The sequence below is a fragment of the Amphibalanus amphitrite genome, unplaced genomic scaffold (assembly GCF_019059575.1).
Source record: "Amphibalanus amphitrite isolate SeventyFive unplaced genomic scaffold, NRLGWU_Aamphi_draft 000210F_arrow, whole genome shotgun sequence".
Taxonomy (NCBI): Eukaryota; Metazoa; Arthropoda; class Thecostraca; order Balanomorpha; family Balanidae; genus Amphibalanus; species Amphibalanus amphitrite.
The window spans coordinates 13842-32024 of record NW_024881705.1 but is presented as its reverse complement, the minus strand read 5'-3'; the positions used below and the strand labels follow the sequence as shown (position 1 = coordinate 32024).

Below are 18183 nucleotides of genomic sequence, written 5' to 3'. Positions count from 1 at the left end.
GTTTTAACAACATTTTAGAAGGTGGGATAGTCCCTTTAATGAATTGCCGACTGAGCTTGTGTGTCATTCCGAGTAGTTTTTCCGCAACAAACATTTGACACGCTGGATTCCATTGCTCGTTTGAATGAGTTTGCTATATAACTTTTATTTTTGTCGGTTTGCTTTACCGAGAGCATATCAATGTTCTCTTCTTCTTTAGTCGACAAATTGTGTCGTAAATTTATGTCGCAACTTCCCAGCAGCATATTGTACTTGAATGTATCTTCCTATCAGAGCATGATTAAAATCGTTGCACCTCCGCTCGTTTTCCATCCGTCGGCCCCGTCTCAATCTGCGCGTCGCTCCGTCTCCCGTCGCGGGCTGTCCCGGCTGTCCCACAGTGGGGCGGTGGTGGGCTGCCTCCCCATAACTCTGCGGCCGCTGGCGGCGTCAGCGGCCGGGCCGCCGACAGTTTACGCCCCAGCTCAGACACCGACACCCATCAGCGTCTGTGGGCGGCTCGGGCCCACCGTAATCAGACCGCCGGCCGGCTCCGAGCGGCCCAGCGGAGCACCGCGGCCCGCCGACCGCTTCCCGCGGCCCGCCGACGCAGACGGTGAAATAGAGACCACACCCGCTGCTCAGCCGAGATGGGCAGGGTTCGGCGAAAAGGCCGCGCCAGGGATCAGGGCGATTAGAGTGAGCCGGCTCCAAATGAGTGCTCGGGTTCGATAGATGACCAGTCGCTTATCGGAGTCGGTGGAGCAAAGCCGCGGGATCAGTTTAGCAGGGCTCAGATGGATGAATGTGACTGAATATTTCAAATGAATGGTAATGCGTAAAAATCAGACTTTCTCAATCTTATGGCAGCAGGAAGTAGGAAGCTTTCCATGGATTGTGATTTAACGAGCAACCTTCATCCGCTGCATACGCTCGTCATCATTAAGCGCGCAGTAGTACAGCCACTCACTGTATGTCTTGAGGTCGTCGAGGCAGAACAGTTTGGGCGCGTGCTGTCCTGCGGGAGCCGGGGTGGGTGACGGGGTCTGGCCGCTGCTGCTGCCGCCGGGGGAGGCGGCAGTGCCGTGCGGCGGCACCAGCACCCTCTGACGTTTGTTGGGCGGTGAGGCCGCCGCCAGCCGCACCGCCGCCGCTGCCGTGAACGGGTTAGCCGCCGCCGCCGCGTAGTACCTGGCGGCAGGGTAAACGGGGGGTTTATCGGTTAGGAGGTGATGTTTGTAGGCTAATGGTCATGAACGCGGGTATAGCTGTAAACATTTACACATATGGGTTGTTTGTGGTGCCATAAATCGTTCCAGAGCCTGCCGGAGGCGCAATGGACCGAGCGTGGTAAAGCGATCATGAAGAGAACAGTAGCCAACATGACAGCAAAAATAATCTGACGCTCGAAACAAGAGGTTGGAACAGTGAACACAAGCATTTCATATAAGGCGCCATAATGCAAAGTTGCAAAGTTCTTTAATTAAAACAGTTGTGTAAAAAAAGAAAGTTGGTTTTTTTCGATAAGCCTAGAACAATAATACCAAAAAGTCGTTAACATATTTTACTTTTTCATTGCTATTTGATTCAACATCTCAGCTTAAAAGAAAATAACCGACTGAAAAAATATCCGGTCGTATAAGTGTCTCGACAATAACAGAAACCTGACTCATTTTGGTGTGAAAACTTTTACTTCTCCATTATCTTCGGCTGTTCGGGAAGAGGCAGCTCATTTTTCAGCTGGAAACACCACCAGCTGTCGGTGCCGATTTTAAGTGAAATAGTTCAGGTGAGGTGTCCATTTCGGCCGATGGCACCACCGCGTCGCCCGCTGCGTGGCATTGTTTGCGGCTCTCGGGCTGTCGCCGCGCTGATGGCTTGCCCGACCGTGGCCTGGGCGGCAATCCGTGCGGTCCACTAATCCATACGGGGGCGGGGGCGGAGACACACCGCTCCCTCCCCGTGTGGAACCCGAGAACCGATGGACGTCGGCCTGGGAATCGGGGCACGTGGGCGTCTGATGGCCGTCTCTCCCCTCCCCACACTCCCTAACCCTCCCCTGTGTCCCCGTGTGTCCTAAACCAGACGACCAAAGCTCGAACGGGACTCGGTCACGCACTTGATGAACGCTGCCGTTTCTGGTTCCGATTCTACTTTGAGTTCGATAGCTGGGTGGTCTCGAGGTAATTTCTGTGAGAATGTCATTTCAAGCGGGAAACTTGGCTGGTCGTTGTTATTGATTGATTAGGATATTGGAGACCGACTATTTGACCACAGACTCAATAGGAAATAGTGCATCATGGTGCAGTTGGCCTAGGGCACGGTATTTCTGACGTGCATTCTTGACATCAGAAAGGTCTACAAAAAAGCTCTGTGAATCACTGAGCTAGGCTCTTGTTGCTCCGAATGCCATCCATCCTTGCCCTTTTCCTCAATAAAATGTCTGTTGCTGCAGATTAGACCATGCAGTACTTTAGAGACCCAATAGCGCAAGCACCTCACACCAAACCAGCTTTCTCCCCAGTCTCCAGCCAAGCCAGCGGAAATCGTCCGACACCGCCGCCGATTTCGGCAGTCGTGTCGTCTCCGCTCGTTGGCCTTCCTGGACAGCAACTCAGCAGGGCGGTGGGTCCAGCAGACACTATCGGTCTCCTATGTCGTGGTCAGATCGGTCGTTGGTCCGCGTGACCCGGCACCTGCCTCCGGGCACCGAGCCGGTCGACCGGAGTGCCCCCAGGCGCGGCGGACCTAACGACCTTGCTGTGCGCTGCGGGGGCGGTCGGGGAGGGGTGGGAAGGGAGGGGCGTGGGTTCTTTGATGGTTGTGGGAGTGTGATTAGTGCGTGTTTGATGACCACGAGGGTGGTGTGTGAAAGTATCAGGTGGTCAGTACATGCACAGATTCCAGGCTTGAGTTACTATAGCCAGTTTTATGGAGCTGTATGCTTATCATTGAAGCCATCATCGGGGAAGGACAGGACGCCTTATGAAGTGCAAATCCCGAGTGAATTGAAAGCGTTTGTCTCCCTACCTCCTTGCCACGAGATTATCTCACAAGACATCAGTCATGTCGCCGTTACCATCCCTCTCTGTCACTAGCTCTGTCACCACCTTCACCAATCCGCGTCACCATCAGTACGCCTGTCACTACATAGTCACCACTGGCTGTCATCATCCCGGTCATCACTCCATACCCGTTATCAACACTTTCAGTCACAAACCACAAATACGTGAGAAAGTAAATGCACTTTACGAACGGATTTTGAATTGACAATTGCGGTGCAGCTTTGCAGGGAATTAATATTGATTTTACTCATGTATACGCGGTAACTGAGTGAAGTCGGCCGTTTCAACCTACTAACAATCTTGTTCACTGTCCCCATCATCATCCCTGTGGCTACCCCTCTCGGTACCACCCTCTCACCACTCCTCCCACCATCACCATTGCCGCTTTCTGCACCACTGCACCACTCCCGCTCCCACTGACACCACTGCCCGGGCCCATCAGCGCGGCGTCATCAGTAGCGGCACCGTGCCGCCACTGTCGTCCTGTTCTATCTCTCGCGCCGACACCAGTTCTAATTAATTGGACGCCTGATTACGGCCGCAGGATTAGTGGCGACACCGCGGTGTCCTCTGTTCCCCGTGTCTGTGGCTCACGGCCGGACCGCGAGTCACTCTCCCCTGATGGCCAGGCTGGATCCGTACCGTCTTCTTACAATAGTGGCAGTGGAAGACCTGTGAGAAATTCACTGCTTTTGACGTCCGATGCGTGAGCTATTGCCACGGTGGTGGTTAAAGCCATTCTGGACCGGTAATGTTCTGAGAATAGCGTGTCGTTCATGTTAGGATGACTCTAAACGGTTCGTGCGGACTAATGCGCTAATGACTTTTCTGCCATGGACACTTTGTCAGTGGTTAATTTCCGGGATCGGATTAGCTCCAGGACAGCGACACGATTAATTCTGAAAACCGGCACCGGCCGGGCGTTAATTACGAAGTTTATACGGTAGCCGCAGCATCCAGGAGTCCCAGGTTGAGATTTGAGGAATAAGACGACTGGGGGTATTCGCGTGAAATGAAATGGTGGAATTGGGCTCCAGTTAGCACAAACAATCATTTAGCGGACTTTGGCACAGATGTTTTCTATATAAAAATGGCACAGAACCATAGTAACCGGGCTGATAGCTTGTTTTTAAAATGATAGGCAAACATATATACCGCATGATTGTTTGCACTTTGTACACGATCGCGTGATAGGCAGATGCGTGTTATGTACGCAGTCAACCAGTGAGCTGTCGTAAAATGAAGAGCTTGTGTGACAAGCTCGGCTGCTATGTACTATACTAAGTAGCCTAACCTTTGCTAACTGAGGCTGGCAGTATATTTACACTCTGACTCAAAAACTAACCCCAGCATTCGGAGAAGAGTCCGACTAAACGTAAAGGGCGACTGATTGGCCGCCTGCAGATCTAAGGTTTCACCGCGCACTGTCATGTTTACAGCTATGTTGTACAAGCTCAGCTGATCGTGTTGACATTTTCAAACAAACGCAAAGCTCCGATTCACGTCAGTTATGCCTTAGATATGACACCTGTTTAAACGTCTCGCACCAGCGAGAAGCGCCTCTGCAGTTTGGCAAGCACGTCGGCCGCCATCGTGGTCATAATAGGGCCTGTCGTGGCCATATATCAACTGGTGGCTATTTTGGCCACCTCGGCCGCACCTGTAATAACACGGCCCCCGATGCTGTTGTTATATTGGCGCATCAATCGGCTATATCTGAGTGACAGCGCATCTGCGACTGCCCGTCAAACGCCGTGGCGTCTGTCGCCAATTTGTCGCGCGCCCGCGCCGCCCCTCGCGTTTCCTCCGCGGCTTTTTCGGACCGCTCTGTTACGTCTCTCTGTGTCGTCCCTCCCATGTGCCGTGGCGTAACCTCATCAAACGCTGCTATCACAGTGCGTCCTTTCTGACGCGGCGGCTCCATATGCGGCGCGGACACGTCGCCACCAGACTGCCGTGCGCCGCGGCTGTGACGGGATAAGCCCACGACTGGCTGATGAGTGTCCTGTGTAAACATCGCCCGCAACAGGTGCCAAAGTCCCCCTCGCCCCCCCCCCCCCCTCTGGGATGCTCCCACCGACAGGCCGTGAGTCACCGGCTAAAATTATTCCGGCCGCCCGCAAGCGGCAATCCCGGCGCGGCGCGCACCATTCGCCGCGTCACTTATGCCGCGCGTGATTGGGCGCTAACGACCCGTGCGGCTATTCTGACGCGCCGCCTCTCTGTTTCTATGAGGTCACGCACACAACGCGAGCGCCAGCGGCGGCTCTGGCGAAAACAAACACGGAGCGGCGAATACTCTGCCCTCGACAGCAGCGACCCCGACGGGGGCCGGATTCAGAGCGCCGAGCCAAAGTGTCCATCGCTGGCGCCCCTCGCCGTCCCGCGGCGGCGGTAACGAGCGGTGACACGTGGCTCGCGAAAGTGACGCGCTCTATCGATAATTAATGACCCGGCCGTCTCGATGACCGAGCGTGACTCTCCGCTGGCCAGCCCGGACTGGCGACAACCCAGCGCGCGCCAGCGGGAGCGAGTCAGAAACGGACCAGATACCAGCCTTAGCTCCGGCGATTGAGACGCTTATCTGAGTGAGAAGCCTTTCATCCATAATAGGTGTCATGAATTGACTAGTTGACGCCTTTCAGAGGGAGGCTCTCAGTTTAATTAACTGAGTCCCTTCTTCACTGAGTCATTCTAAGTAGTTAAGACTGGCCCTGTTTTCTCCCGCTGATAAGCGTTCCCCCGGAGTGACGTGAAACGTTCAACAGAGAGACGAAGCCACAGCTCTCGTCGCCGTGTCTATTGGGAGGGACTGGTGGTGGTTTTTGGCGGCCGGCGCCGGTTCACATTGGCACCGAGGCACCGGGAGGCGACGAGCGACGCTCTGTGAAAATAGAACACAGTTGCCGCCGAGCACCGCCGCTCCAGTTGTGTCTGTCGACCGAGCGACCTGCCGCGCCTCGCGCCGACCCCGTGCACCCGTCAGCGGCTGCGGACCGCCACCCCTGCCAGTCAGATATGCGCCCGGCTGTGTGTAGCACCCCTCGTGTTCCTGCCCCTGCCTTCGTGCGTATGGTTGCATTTAGTTAGATCAGATACATTAGTGACAAATCCTTAGTAATCAAAAAGATAGGTTGCCATTAAAATTTCTGCTTAGTATTTTTGCTTGATGTGATTTTTGACAAATACGTGCGATAAACAAAAAGCTAATTTTCATTTCCACACAATAAAAACCTTACGTCCAGCCTGTAGCCGCGGAGACACGGAGGCTGAAGAGAGCAGCTCAGGAAAGGGAGCGAAGCTAACTATATAACGACGGAACCCTGCCGGGCTGCAGCTCCCGGGCCGACTGAATAAGGCTTATGAAAGGGTATTACAACAAAAGAGGCCGCCGGCATAAGAGTATGCGTAATGGCCAGAGCACAAAGACCATCTCCGACAATCAACTGCCGAAATGGAGCGTATGTGGGGAGCACAATGGACGCATATGGGCTCCATCCAGAGAGATGGTGAAGAAGAAAAAGAATGCATCGTCAAGGTGGCCGATTACATCCAGCTTAGCCTGCAGGAAGGAACGTTGCTGCGATTAGTTAGTCTGATAGGTGTATGGAATGAACTGAGCTTTTATAATGCATTGTTATAACTTGTAACTTAAAGCCTGCATGTGACTAGAAAACCGTAATTCGTACGCCTAATAAAATATCTAATCCCTGCTGAAAAAATATCATATACATGTTAGCATGCTTGGATATGAGGCTGATATGGCACAAAAAAGAGTCATGAAATCCTAGGAGGCTAGAGCCTTCCATAAAGATAAAAATACCTGATTAATTCTGGCATGGATCCGGGTGATTTAAATGTTGCGTTATTGTCGGTCGTTCGGAATAGTTTATAGCGAAGCGAAACTTTCGGTGCCGCTAGGAATAAATGTGCATTTCCAGAAACGGCACATGACAGAGTCCGCAATTTCAGACAGTCGTGACAACCGACGTCGTGGCCGTGCCTGATTAAAACTTTCCCCAGGCGTCAGCATGCAGTGCCGTTTGAGTTTTACAAAATCCCTTCATCGCTCACGGCATTTGCAAATATCAGGCGGCAGAGGGAGCGCGCCGCTCGTCTCCGGCGGACAACTTTGCTCTCCGCGGACGGCGGACGCCGCGGGGGTTTTAATCAGGCACACCGCTCCGTCATGAGTGGGTGCAGGAGATGGGAGTTCCGACCGAGCTCCACTCCGCACCCGGCGGCCGCGGACACTCCACTAATGGGAGAGACGTGGGAGGAGATTCTCCGCAGCTCCCCGTGTGACAGAACCCCAGATAACGGCTGTCAGACGGGCGACAGCTCTGTCACCTCCCGCGACCGAATGACAGCCATAATGCCGGTTAATGGGCAGCTAACAGCACAAAAACCGGACATTAAATTCTGTGCTGTGTCGGAGAGCTGTTTAGAGGTGTTGATCAAACAACATCATAAAGCTGTCAGTACGGCAAAAACCACATGAAAAGCATGCGCACATGCCGTAAAACCGTCGCGGAGGAGCAGCCAAGTGCTATATAAAAGCAAAATGGGTTTCAGCAGAGCTGTTTTCCGGGTTATTAAACGTTAAATTCTTACGATGCACTCGAGAGATGCGCTGAGCGACTTTGACGGAGGCGAAACCTATTTTTGCTCATACCCACTACTCACTGCTCAGTGCTCAGTGCTCACAAATACGCATTTTTATCCCCTTTTCAGAGCCCATCAAATGTGTCACCCGGAGATAAAAAATAATTCACTTCGAATCTCTCTTTCTCTCTCTCTCTCTCTCTCTCTCTCTCTCTCTCTCTCTCTCTCTCTCTCTCTCTCTCTCTCTCTCTCTCTCTCTCTCTCTCTCTCTCTCTCTCTCTCTCTCTCTCTCTCTCTCTCTCTCTCTCTCTCTCTCTCCCTCTCTCTCCCCCTTTCGTCTCATTACTCTTCTTAAATCTTCTCTCTTCAGGAGTATGCAACGACAGAGGATTGAGAACCGACACATGCACTTTGCCATGAGAGGCTTCTCGAATCCCCGCTCGTTTTGCAGATCTCGGCGGCGTCATTATCCTGACCCGTCGGATGGGCCAACGTAGAGCTTTGGTCACTATTTATCCCTGAGCATTTAGCCCCAACTGCTTTACGCGCTATTAACTACAAATGGAGATCAGAGAGCACCCCGTGGCCCGGTCGTTCGGCAGAAGTGCGACATATTTCTCCGCCAGGCTGGGTAAGTAGGCACAGGACCGCCTCCGCTAAGGGTATCCCGTGGAGCAATAAGGACAAATGTATTCCGCATGTAATAGCGCGATGCGATTCGGGCTGTTCGTATCCATAAATGTTCCAGCCAAGCAATATGTGTGCTCCTGGTAGCATAGACATCACTGATTACGTATAGCAGTAGCCATCTTCTTGTAATGGCTACACTATCTAGCTAATAGGCTCGTTTTTATGCATGGTTCGGTCATTTCGGTTATAAAAACTTGAACTACAAAAAGCCATGCATGCCGAGGTGGACAGTATTATTAGACAATGGAAGCATCCATGGATTCCAGACCTGTCGGCGCTGGAAGGATGAACGAGATTGAAAAAAAAGAATCAATAAAGCTGAACAAATATTCCAACTGAACACTTATTTCGGAAAAAAATGTCTTATAAAAATCACATCCAAGACCCTCAGTGAGATCAGCCGCCAGCGCCCCGTCCCCGCTGCTTCGGAGGCGCGCCCGGTCAGACCGCCGCACACAGCCCGGCTGTGAAATTTAGCATTAGTGTCGGGTTTTCCGAGCGAACGCCTCGTCTCCCGGCTCCGAGGGCTCGTTCTAAATCGTCGGCCCTGCAGAGCCGGACGGCCTAAATAAATCGGCCAGTCACTCGGCCCCATCCGGACAAGCGCGGCGCGGCGAGAAAAAGTTGTCGAAACCAAACCCGGCCGGCGGATATCGATTCTCTCAGATTGAGGTCCGAAATGAAACAGCGTCCGGAAAATGCTGCCGTCCTCAGCACCCATGTGAAATAAATGATACAACACAGCCGAGGTCTCTATGGAACTGCGCTAAAATCCTCTAGAGAAACTCCAAAACTTGTACCGCAGCAGCCAGAGAACCAAGCTAAGTGCTATTTATGATGCATATTTTCTTTCATCGTTGTATGTTTGAACGACTCGAAAGTTCAACAAAATAAATCTTACACTGTAGAGGCTGAGCACTGAGCACTTGAGCAGCTCATCTAGGAAACTCGCTTGCTTGTAAGAATATGCATCACAAATGTACATGTGACCTAATTTTCATGAAAACAGCGATACAAGTCATCCAAATTCCAGTATAAGCCACCTTAGCTGGTGCGACCCGACAGTTGCCCCATAACATTTCTGTCCCCACACCAGCCCGCGATATAGAGGCAGAAGACAGCACCCGCCCCTGCACCCATCTGTCCTCCGGCCCACCCTCGGGCACGCCCCACTGCTCGCCGACCTCCCGCGACTGACACCTTCTGCCGCCGCCGCCGGAAACCCACCGGAAACCCGCGCCGTCGTCGCCGGAAGTGGCGCCGCCGAGCGCTTCCGGCGCCACGGCCACTTCGTTTCCGGAGTAGCTGATTGGCGGAATGGGAAGATGCGGTGATCTTGTTTCGTGTTGTCTCGGCTTATCGTGTTAATTACGCTGGAAGTGAGTTAACCCGCTTATGCTGAATAGGTTAACTGAAGAAACACCTCAGGGATAAAGAGGAGAAATGAAAAGAAGATGTTTGATTTTGGTTTTCGACTGACGCGTGTCTGCTGTGCGAAAACCCGTGCTGTTTTCCTCTTACTACATAGCTTGATGGGATTGAGTCCAATGTTATTGACTCCTTTTGCCGGAATAAATTCCTTGAAAGTTATTATCCCATTTTATTGTATATGAATTATGAAATCTTGCCAATTAATTTGATTAACATCCCTATATGCGCGTCAACCATATTCGCAAACCCTTACCACTGACACTGAGGCTCGAACCACTCTTTTCTTTTCGTTTTTTTTTTTTGTAGGGTTCACACAATTTATTACAGTGGGACAGAGCCTCTCCCTCTGTACCAGATTGCACTCACCAGTCATTGGCCGTCTGTATCACATTTTGTTGTTGCTGCTGCTGCTGCTGTTGATGCTTCTGTTGTTGCTGCTGTTGCCTTTTTCGTCCAGTCTGAGCAGGCTTCGGTTCTGCTACCATGTTAACATCTGCCGGAAAAAAAATGAGAGCCAGGCAAGATTTATCACTTTAATCCGACAGCGATCGGCATGCATGGATTTTCAGTGTAGCATGAGGTTACAATTTACATCCTCTCGAAGCATGCTTACATACCTATAGTATCGCTGATTGGAAAAGGAGCTGCTGATCGAGTCTAACAGTATTGAAATGCCGAGAAGGTGATCAGATGAGAGTGGAACTTATGTTCAAGGTCGTTCTAAATTTGATCCGGATCGATAATTGTGATTTATGGCTTAATGATGCCACTGAGCTCCAAGTCATAAAATCAACCAACTGAATTCATGGAGAAAATTGGAAATGTATTACCACAATGTGAAAACGTGACCTGAACAGTTCCTCGATTTTACAGACATGTGTCAAAACCTAAGGCACCAGCAAGATGGCTTTGAGTCGGCTTCAGCGAGCCACGTCTGCGGAAAGGCTAACACTGTCGTCGGGTCGTTTTCTGGCCCTTTCTCGCAGACGTGCGGTCATTCGGGGATTTTCTGTCGGAAATAGGAGGTCCTAGGGCTCATTCGGACTGCAGGGAGATAGTCGGAGGGCAGTCTTTATGTAGCTGGCCCAATGAGATGTGTCATAAAGAGAGCTGTCCGTGATGAAATGAAACATAACGTCTTTCATAAGGGAAGAAAGACAAAGGAATCTGTCAGGCACACGCCGATGTAAAACTTCCGTCCGTCGCGAAAGCTGAGGGAACGCTCAACCACATCAGAGCCAGAGAATCGCCGGGAAGGAAATGCTAAAAGAATGTGCATTAGATCACATCTCAGGCTCATGCTCAGCGAAAATAACACACGCCATGGCTAATGCATGGAACTGAAGGATTGTGCCGTTGCAAGGTGAGGTTTTCCATTGTCTACTTACCGAGCACCTGACCGAATATGCTGCGTGCGTCCTCCCCCATACAGGCGGAGCGGGCGTCAAACGGGTTCGTAAACTGAATAAACGCGAACCCTTTGTGCATCGAGATTCCTGGGAAAGGAGAAATACATCTCGTCAGACATTCACATAACTCTGTGAAGTAACTGAACTCAGCTTTAGATCATTGAACCATCTTGGCAATGTCAATGAAATGTCAAACAAGGTGATACAGGGCATGTTCAAAAGCGTTCGTCATCCTCTTGATGATGCGCTTATAATTCCAGCCATTTACATATTGCCTGAACCTTGACATTGAGGCAGTATCGCGTCATGAGCTCTTACTTCGTGTCCGATTTAGTTTGTTCCCGGGTCATGCGCGGCGCCGGTTTACCGTTTCGTTAGGGGCGGACAGCCGGCGCGGCCGCGGGCCGTTTTTCGCCCCCGGCATACCACCACCGTCGGGTGTCACAGCTAAACGACGGAGACCCCGCCTCCGCCGTCCCCGTCCCGCCCCGCTGACAGCTGACGGCGTGCCGTAGATGACGTCATAATGACGTCGGATGACGTCATAATGACGTCAGGTCGTACAGGACACCGTCTGCAGGCGCCGTCTTTATGGACCGGCATTCCTTCCAACGGCGGCTGATGGCATTGCCGGCTGACGTCACCGCTTTATGAATCTTTTGTTAGAATCGACTGTCACTGGTAAAGCACTTGCAGTTGGTGCATGGCGACTGTTCGGGTCGATTTTGTCTACCAGCAACTGGGGCATTCCTGCTAGGTGCAAGTCTAGGGTAGAGCCAGGTATGCAATATGTATGCTGCACAATGCAGTTGCACATTGCATAATACGCATAGCCAGAACAGACAAAAAAGGGGACTATTATACAAGGCGAAATATTGGCATTCAGCTATACACTGTAAAAAAGTTTAGCACCCATGTCAAAAACCAGCACCCTATACCTGCTTATTTTAAGCAGGCTAAATGGGTACTATATTTTAGCACCCTTTTCGAAAAATAGCTCCCTGTGCCGGCTTATTTTAAGCACCCTAAATGGCTGCAACCATTTAGGGTGCTTAAAATAAGCCGGCACAGGGAGCTATTTTTCGAAAAGGGTGCTAAAATTTAGCACCCAGTTAGCCTGCTTAAAATAAGCAGGTACAGGGTGCTGGTTTTTGACATGGGTTTTTACAGTGTAGTGTCGTGATCATGTAAAGCCTTTGCCTTCGATTGTCTTTCTTTTTCACTGTACTTGCCACTGTGATGATCATATTCGACTGACTGTTTACTCATGATCGCTTGTTGATCAAACTCCACACTTCAGTTTCCGGATGACGTTTCTCCGGCGTGCGCCCTGAGGCGGCGGAATTGACTCATTCACCCCTCTGTTTGGGTGGCGCCGTGCATGTGTCAACGGTCCTCCATCCGCGGCAGGTGTTCCCGAGCAGGTCTGCGCCGAGTCTCAACATTTACACCTCGCCACCCAAACCGAGCTGAGCACCATACTGATACCGAGAACTCGAGTCTGTCCCCGGCCGGACCGGAGGCGCCATCTCAGTCAGTCCGAGACGAGCCACCCTTTGTGTTTGGAGCGGGCTATTTGCCGTTTATTGACTGACTCTTTTGTATGGATAGTGCATTTAAAACGGGAAATTCAAGTGAAACACATGGTGATGTATAACTATCAGAGTGAATGAATTGTAATATATTTTTACCCATAGCAACACCTTAGGACATGCTCAGCATGATTCATTCGGCTTTGTTCTCAGTGAAGAAGTGATTGGTTTAGTGGCTCAGACGGCTTACTTTGTCCGTGATGTCTGCAGCGTACCGCCTGGGCGGGGCAGAGAGTACGAAGGGTCGGATGAGTCGGTTCCCTGTTTACCCGTTAGCCCGGGTGTGTACCGGGTGGGGTCGGTCCGTCCGTTCGGTTATTGATCGCCCCCCGGGTCCCGCTGACCGGCCGCCGGTTAGACCGTCCGCGGCGACCCGTCATGAATGCTGAGCGCTGCATTCCGACCGCCCCCCGGCACACTCAGTCCACCGCGAGCAGCGCTAAACGGCCCCCGAACTACGACCCAAAGGGACTGCGCAACTGAGCACGCTGCCGAAATACCACAGAACAGATGAGCAGGACAGAATGGATGTCAAACGACAACCGGATGGGATGAACGACAGCCGACACAACGCTGTTTGAACAGCTTCTGTCGAGCGACATATACTGGTGAGGTGAATTGTTACGGCACAATTGACCCTCGTATGTGACTTAATTTTACTTGTTGTTTGGGCTATCTTCAGCAAAGTTTAACAACGTTTTTGACTGGTAAAAACAGTAAAGTGCAAACTGTCTACCAAGCATCAAATTTATCGAAAGTTGAACCTGCACGGTGATGAGCCATTCCAGGCTAGGCCTCTTCGAGGAAGGTCAGAACTTTGCTCGTCTTTTCGCTTCGCCACAAACTTACCCCTGATCGGGGCAGCCTTAGGAGAGCGCACAAAGTGTTTAACCTGTTCTATGTGATGTGAACTCTCACTACCAGTCGGATACAATATCCGAACAGTTAATTAAGCTCCCGAATACGAGCCCTGTTCTCCCAGTTGCTGCTCAGATATGCAATTGGCCATTATTCCCCTGCCATCCCAACAGCCATAGAGGTAGAACATGCATGTAGTTATGGCGCCCATAAGCCATTCACTCACCTGCAATGCGTCCATAGCGCTGGAAGAGTCGTTCCACATCCGTTTTCGTCGCCTGGAAGGTGTTTAGATTTCCCACAAACACTCGGGAGTTGACCGCCTGCGGGTCCTGTGAGTTGGTCTGGTTACCAACTTTGATCATCCTGAAATAGAAGAAGTGGAGACATTTGTTAGAAATCTATCAGTAGTTGCTAGTGGCATGACGTTTGCTCTCTGTTGTTCAAGTGTTTCCAGTTATTTTGTTTACTAAGAGCAAAGAGGAGTGCCTATGTTCTGAAATTGCGGACAAAAATTGATGGAGGTTTGGATCTGCAAAGATGTTTTAGTACTAAGCAATAAATGAACTGCATAATTATGAATTTGCCTGCACTCTCTTCCCTACAGACTGAGCCCCGGGGATTTGCCACCTACAGCATCGCACAATGTAGGCTTAACCCGGCATCGCCTGGGCTATTTCCGTACCCACGACAGCCTGGGGGGGGGTCAGATCCGACCCCCCCCCCCTGATATCTCGAGAACCAATGGTCGTATCGAGCCCCGCGAGGCGGCGTTCGAAAGGTCTCTACGAGACCTTCCCAAAGCACTCTTAAGATTTTAAGATTGAGGTCAACTTTCGGGTCAAGGTCAGGTCAAAGGTCAAATTCTGGGGTTTTGCATGATTAGGCTTACGGACAGCGGAATCGACAGCTGCTGCTCGAAACTCACCAAAAATGACCTCAAAGACCTAGTGAAGGTACCATGTGCGTATAGGGGTCATACTAAGTACGGGTCAAGGTTAGGTCAGGTCACGAAAGGTCATGGTTTTCACTTTCTGCTACATGGGCGTGCGACACATGTTTTATGGCTTATTTTTCACGCCGAATCCGATGGTAATGGTTATATGTGACCCCAAGTAACTGTGCTGGTGATAAGTGTGCATTTAAAGCATAAAAAATCGTTTATACCATACATAACTAAACGAGGGCTAAGAAAAAAGGTCAATTTTTCAACTTTTTATTTTTGACATAAAAATGCACTTTTCTAGACGAGCTTTGTCCCAGGAATCTAGTGGTGCCATTTGTTTTCACATGCGATGTTCAGAAGTGCCTCTAATTCACGAAAATGCTTATGACGTCACCATGCCCTATGCATGTTGGAGCTATTTTTTTTTACAATTTGGGGGTCAACAATCAAGATAGAAAATTGAAATTTGGGACATCTAATGTTCTAATAGAGCTTTATAACATATATTCCGGTTTTTGGAAATTCTCAAAATTTTGGATTTTGTTAGCTGTTTTCCAAAAAATATAGTTTTTTGAATTTTTAGGGGTGAAAAACGCATTTTATGGAAAATCCGAGATAGCCATTTTAAAGAACTCGTTGAGTTGCGTCTTTTCATGTCCTTAATTTGCAATTTGCTTCAAACCCTGATTTTTGGCGATTTTTTAAACATTTACCACTTTTTGACTGAAAACGCCATGTAGTTACGTCACTAAAATCGATATATCTAAAAAATAATTGGAAATTTTTTCTTAAGAATTGCACAGGAGACGTCAATTTGATGGGGGAGAAGCTATGCCAAGTTTCAAGTCGATAGCGTAAGCTGTTCATAAGTTATTCAAGAAAAACGGAGGGGGGTCGGATCCGACCCCCCAGGCGGTCGCGGGTTGTGCTTCAACGCTTCGTGAAAGCATTTAGCTCAGAGTAAATCACGCCAGTCGAGCAGCCTGTTTGCCGCCCCCGCCCGCGGCGGAGTGCGCTGCTCGAGTTCCTCGAACGCCATCAATCGTTCTCGGTAGGACGCCAGCGGCCAATCCGGCAGCCATACGGCCGGTATCGGTGCCCGCAGGCCGACAGACGGGCCCGCATCAGTGCGGGTACTCGCCCTCCATCATTTCAGACCGACCGACCGGCCCACACTCGGATCTCCTTCCATGAAACGGCGGCTCCTTATCGGAGTACCGCGGGGGCCAAACGGGCGTGGATCCGCCGGCGGTGCGCTGCGAACCTCCGGTCACAGACCCGACCCCCGCCAGTCCGTCGGCCACCCGCCCCGCCGACACCGACGCGTCGTCCTCACGGCCCGTTGAATTTCGGCGGAACGGGCCGCAATGGGGCTGACAGTGGAATGACTGCGGCTGGACGACGGCAGAACAGAGCTGCGGCAGTTACCGCCGGCTGCGGGCACTGCAGGACACTGCGGCGATCATAGGACTCTGCGGAAAATCATAGGACGCTGCGGCAATCGCAGGACACTGCGGATGCCGCAAAGCATTGGCCGGCTGAGTGAATGAAGTTACTTTCTGTTTGCTAGATACTGAATATCCGGAGACGAGAGAAAAGACACTGTCGCACTTCCTGCTCTGGTAAATATAGTGCTTACCGATGAAATTAGCTTTGAGATGTGAATCATTTCCAGACTGAATGTCACGTCCGCTGAAGGCTTTTTGCCTTCGTAGGTAGGCTAACCCGCTGTACTCCACTGCTCAGCGGCGCAGCATAGCAGCCCATCCAGCGCGCTGGCGACTGTGGTTTCCGTCGAATCGCTGTGCGATGCGAGATAACAGTCGCTTGTTCAATATGTTTAGCGGCCACTGTGTAAGAGAACACTGATTGGGCAATTTAGGACAGTTCCCTGTTTGTTTGTTTTTTTTTTTTTTTAAACTACGAATGTAGCTGCGCCAGTCACTCATGGTGTCTGAGCAGAAACTGTTTTTGGTGTAGGGGTGGGGTGGGGTTGGGCCTTTACTATATTTCCATTTATAAAGAGTGTTCTGCTCTATCGAGAGTTTCCGGCCTTGATTTTAACACAGGCTACCTGCTTTACTACCGGATCACCCGAGGAGTGATTGTATCTGCTCGGTGGCCGATGTGCCGATTTGTTCACCGGGGCTCTAATTGACAAAGATGGCTACCGATGGCTGTAAAGTGGAGATACATGGCTGCCCTCCTACCTCGGCTGACCGAGGAAATGCTCAGCCGACCGACGATAGCAGGCAGCGAGTAGCAACGTGCCATGCATAAATAAAGCCGTTCGTGGAACGCTAGAACGTCGTGGTACCGGTTCCGAGATTTAGTCTTCTAAGCCGAGGAGTCGGTTGGCATGTGTATTTTGCATGCATCTTCTCTCACGATTCTTGTCCCAGCTGTAAACTGGTAGGCACACCAATTTCCTGATAAACGAATTTCAATTGTCTGCTTTCTTGCATTTTTTAATCAGATGCAAATTTCATTCTTAAGCTATGTGTACTGTTCAGCTCGTCAATGCAGGAGAACGTAGCATCATAATTTTTATTAGGGTGCCTTGTAAATAAAGCAGAAACATTCATAACAATACCGGCGCAGTAGCACAAGATCAAAGCGCTGCAGGGTGCTGATCAGGGCCCACCGCTCGACACCTCGACTCCTGTTGTTTCTCTCCGGCTCTAATGAACGCTAGCGGCCGACAGGGGCCGCCGCGCTGGCTGTATGATTAATAGTGCTAAGCGATAGTTTAATTTGAGCCCGCTGCGCCTCCGGCTGCCACGGGCCGCTGTCACGTGATCCCAGCTGCTGGCGATGACACGTGGATACACGTGGAGCCGCGTGGGGCCACGAGAGACGTGCATACGAGATACTCGGGTTGATTTCTTGAGCGCGTTGGTTTACTGTTGCGAACATTTGTGAAGATAGAATAGTGCCAAGTGCACAGAAAGGCGCTAATAGAATGGCATGTGTAACTAATGGCAACAGTTACGTACCTAATCTTAGCCTGATTTGGTTTGGGCTGTTTTCTTGCCCCTTCACTAAAAGTTATCCTATTTAAAAGGTTATTTAAAAAGCTCTTGGCACCATCCTGGATGATTTTTATTGGAATCGGATGTCGTTTTCCCGGTCACCGCCAGCTGTCATCTCGGCAGTCATCAGCGGTCACCATTGACTGCCACCTATCACCAGCTGTCACCAGCTGTCACCAGCTGTAACCGACAGTAGCCTTAGCGCTAATCACCGGTCACTAAGTCACCCGTGGGTCAACATTGCAGGACAGGGACCGGAGCTATATCTGAACGTCCTCTGCCGGGGCGGACCAGGACTGCAGCTATAACTGGACGTCCTCTGCCAGGGCTTGAAGTTAGTAGAACGGATTTTGTAGAATTAGTGGAATGTCTTCGACGTGGGTATCGACTTGATACACCCTTTAGAAGTACTATCCATTTGAGTAAAAGCTTAGATATTCAAATACTTCTACCAATGATCAGCGCGAAACTGATGTTCTCGCGGCGGAAGGCCTTTCACTCGCCCCTCACCTGCTCTGAATGGCAATAGACGAATCCTCTCTGCACTGGACGAACTTTAGCGGAAGCTTTCGGACG

At 50.8% G+C, this 18183-nt stretch overlaps 1 protein-coding gene across 2 annotated transcripts in view; it reads right to left on the bottom strand.

Moving 5' to 3' along the window:
- LOC122385161 (zinc finger homeobox protein 3-like) overlaps positions 1 to 18183 on the bottom strand; it is a 56265-nt gene that overhangs the window by 29936 nt on the left and 8146 nt on the right. For both annotated transcript variants that reach the window (XM_043373235.1, XM_043373234.1), the window contains exons 2-5: positions 13856 to 13995; positions 11159 to 11266; positions 10137 to 10263; positions 950 to 1170 (exon numbers count right to left, since the gene is read on the bottom strand). In XM_043373235.1, the coding sequence (XP_043229170.1) occupies positions 950 to 1170; positions 10137 to 10263; positions 11159 to 11266; positions 13856 to 13994 (595 nt within the window). In that variant the 5' untranslated portion in view covers position 13995. The remainder of the gene's footprint in view (positions 1 to 949; positions 1171 to 10136; positions 10264 to 11158; positions 11267 to 13855; positions 13996 to 18183) is intronic.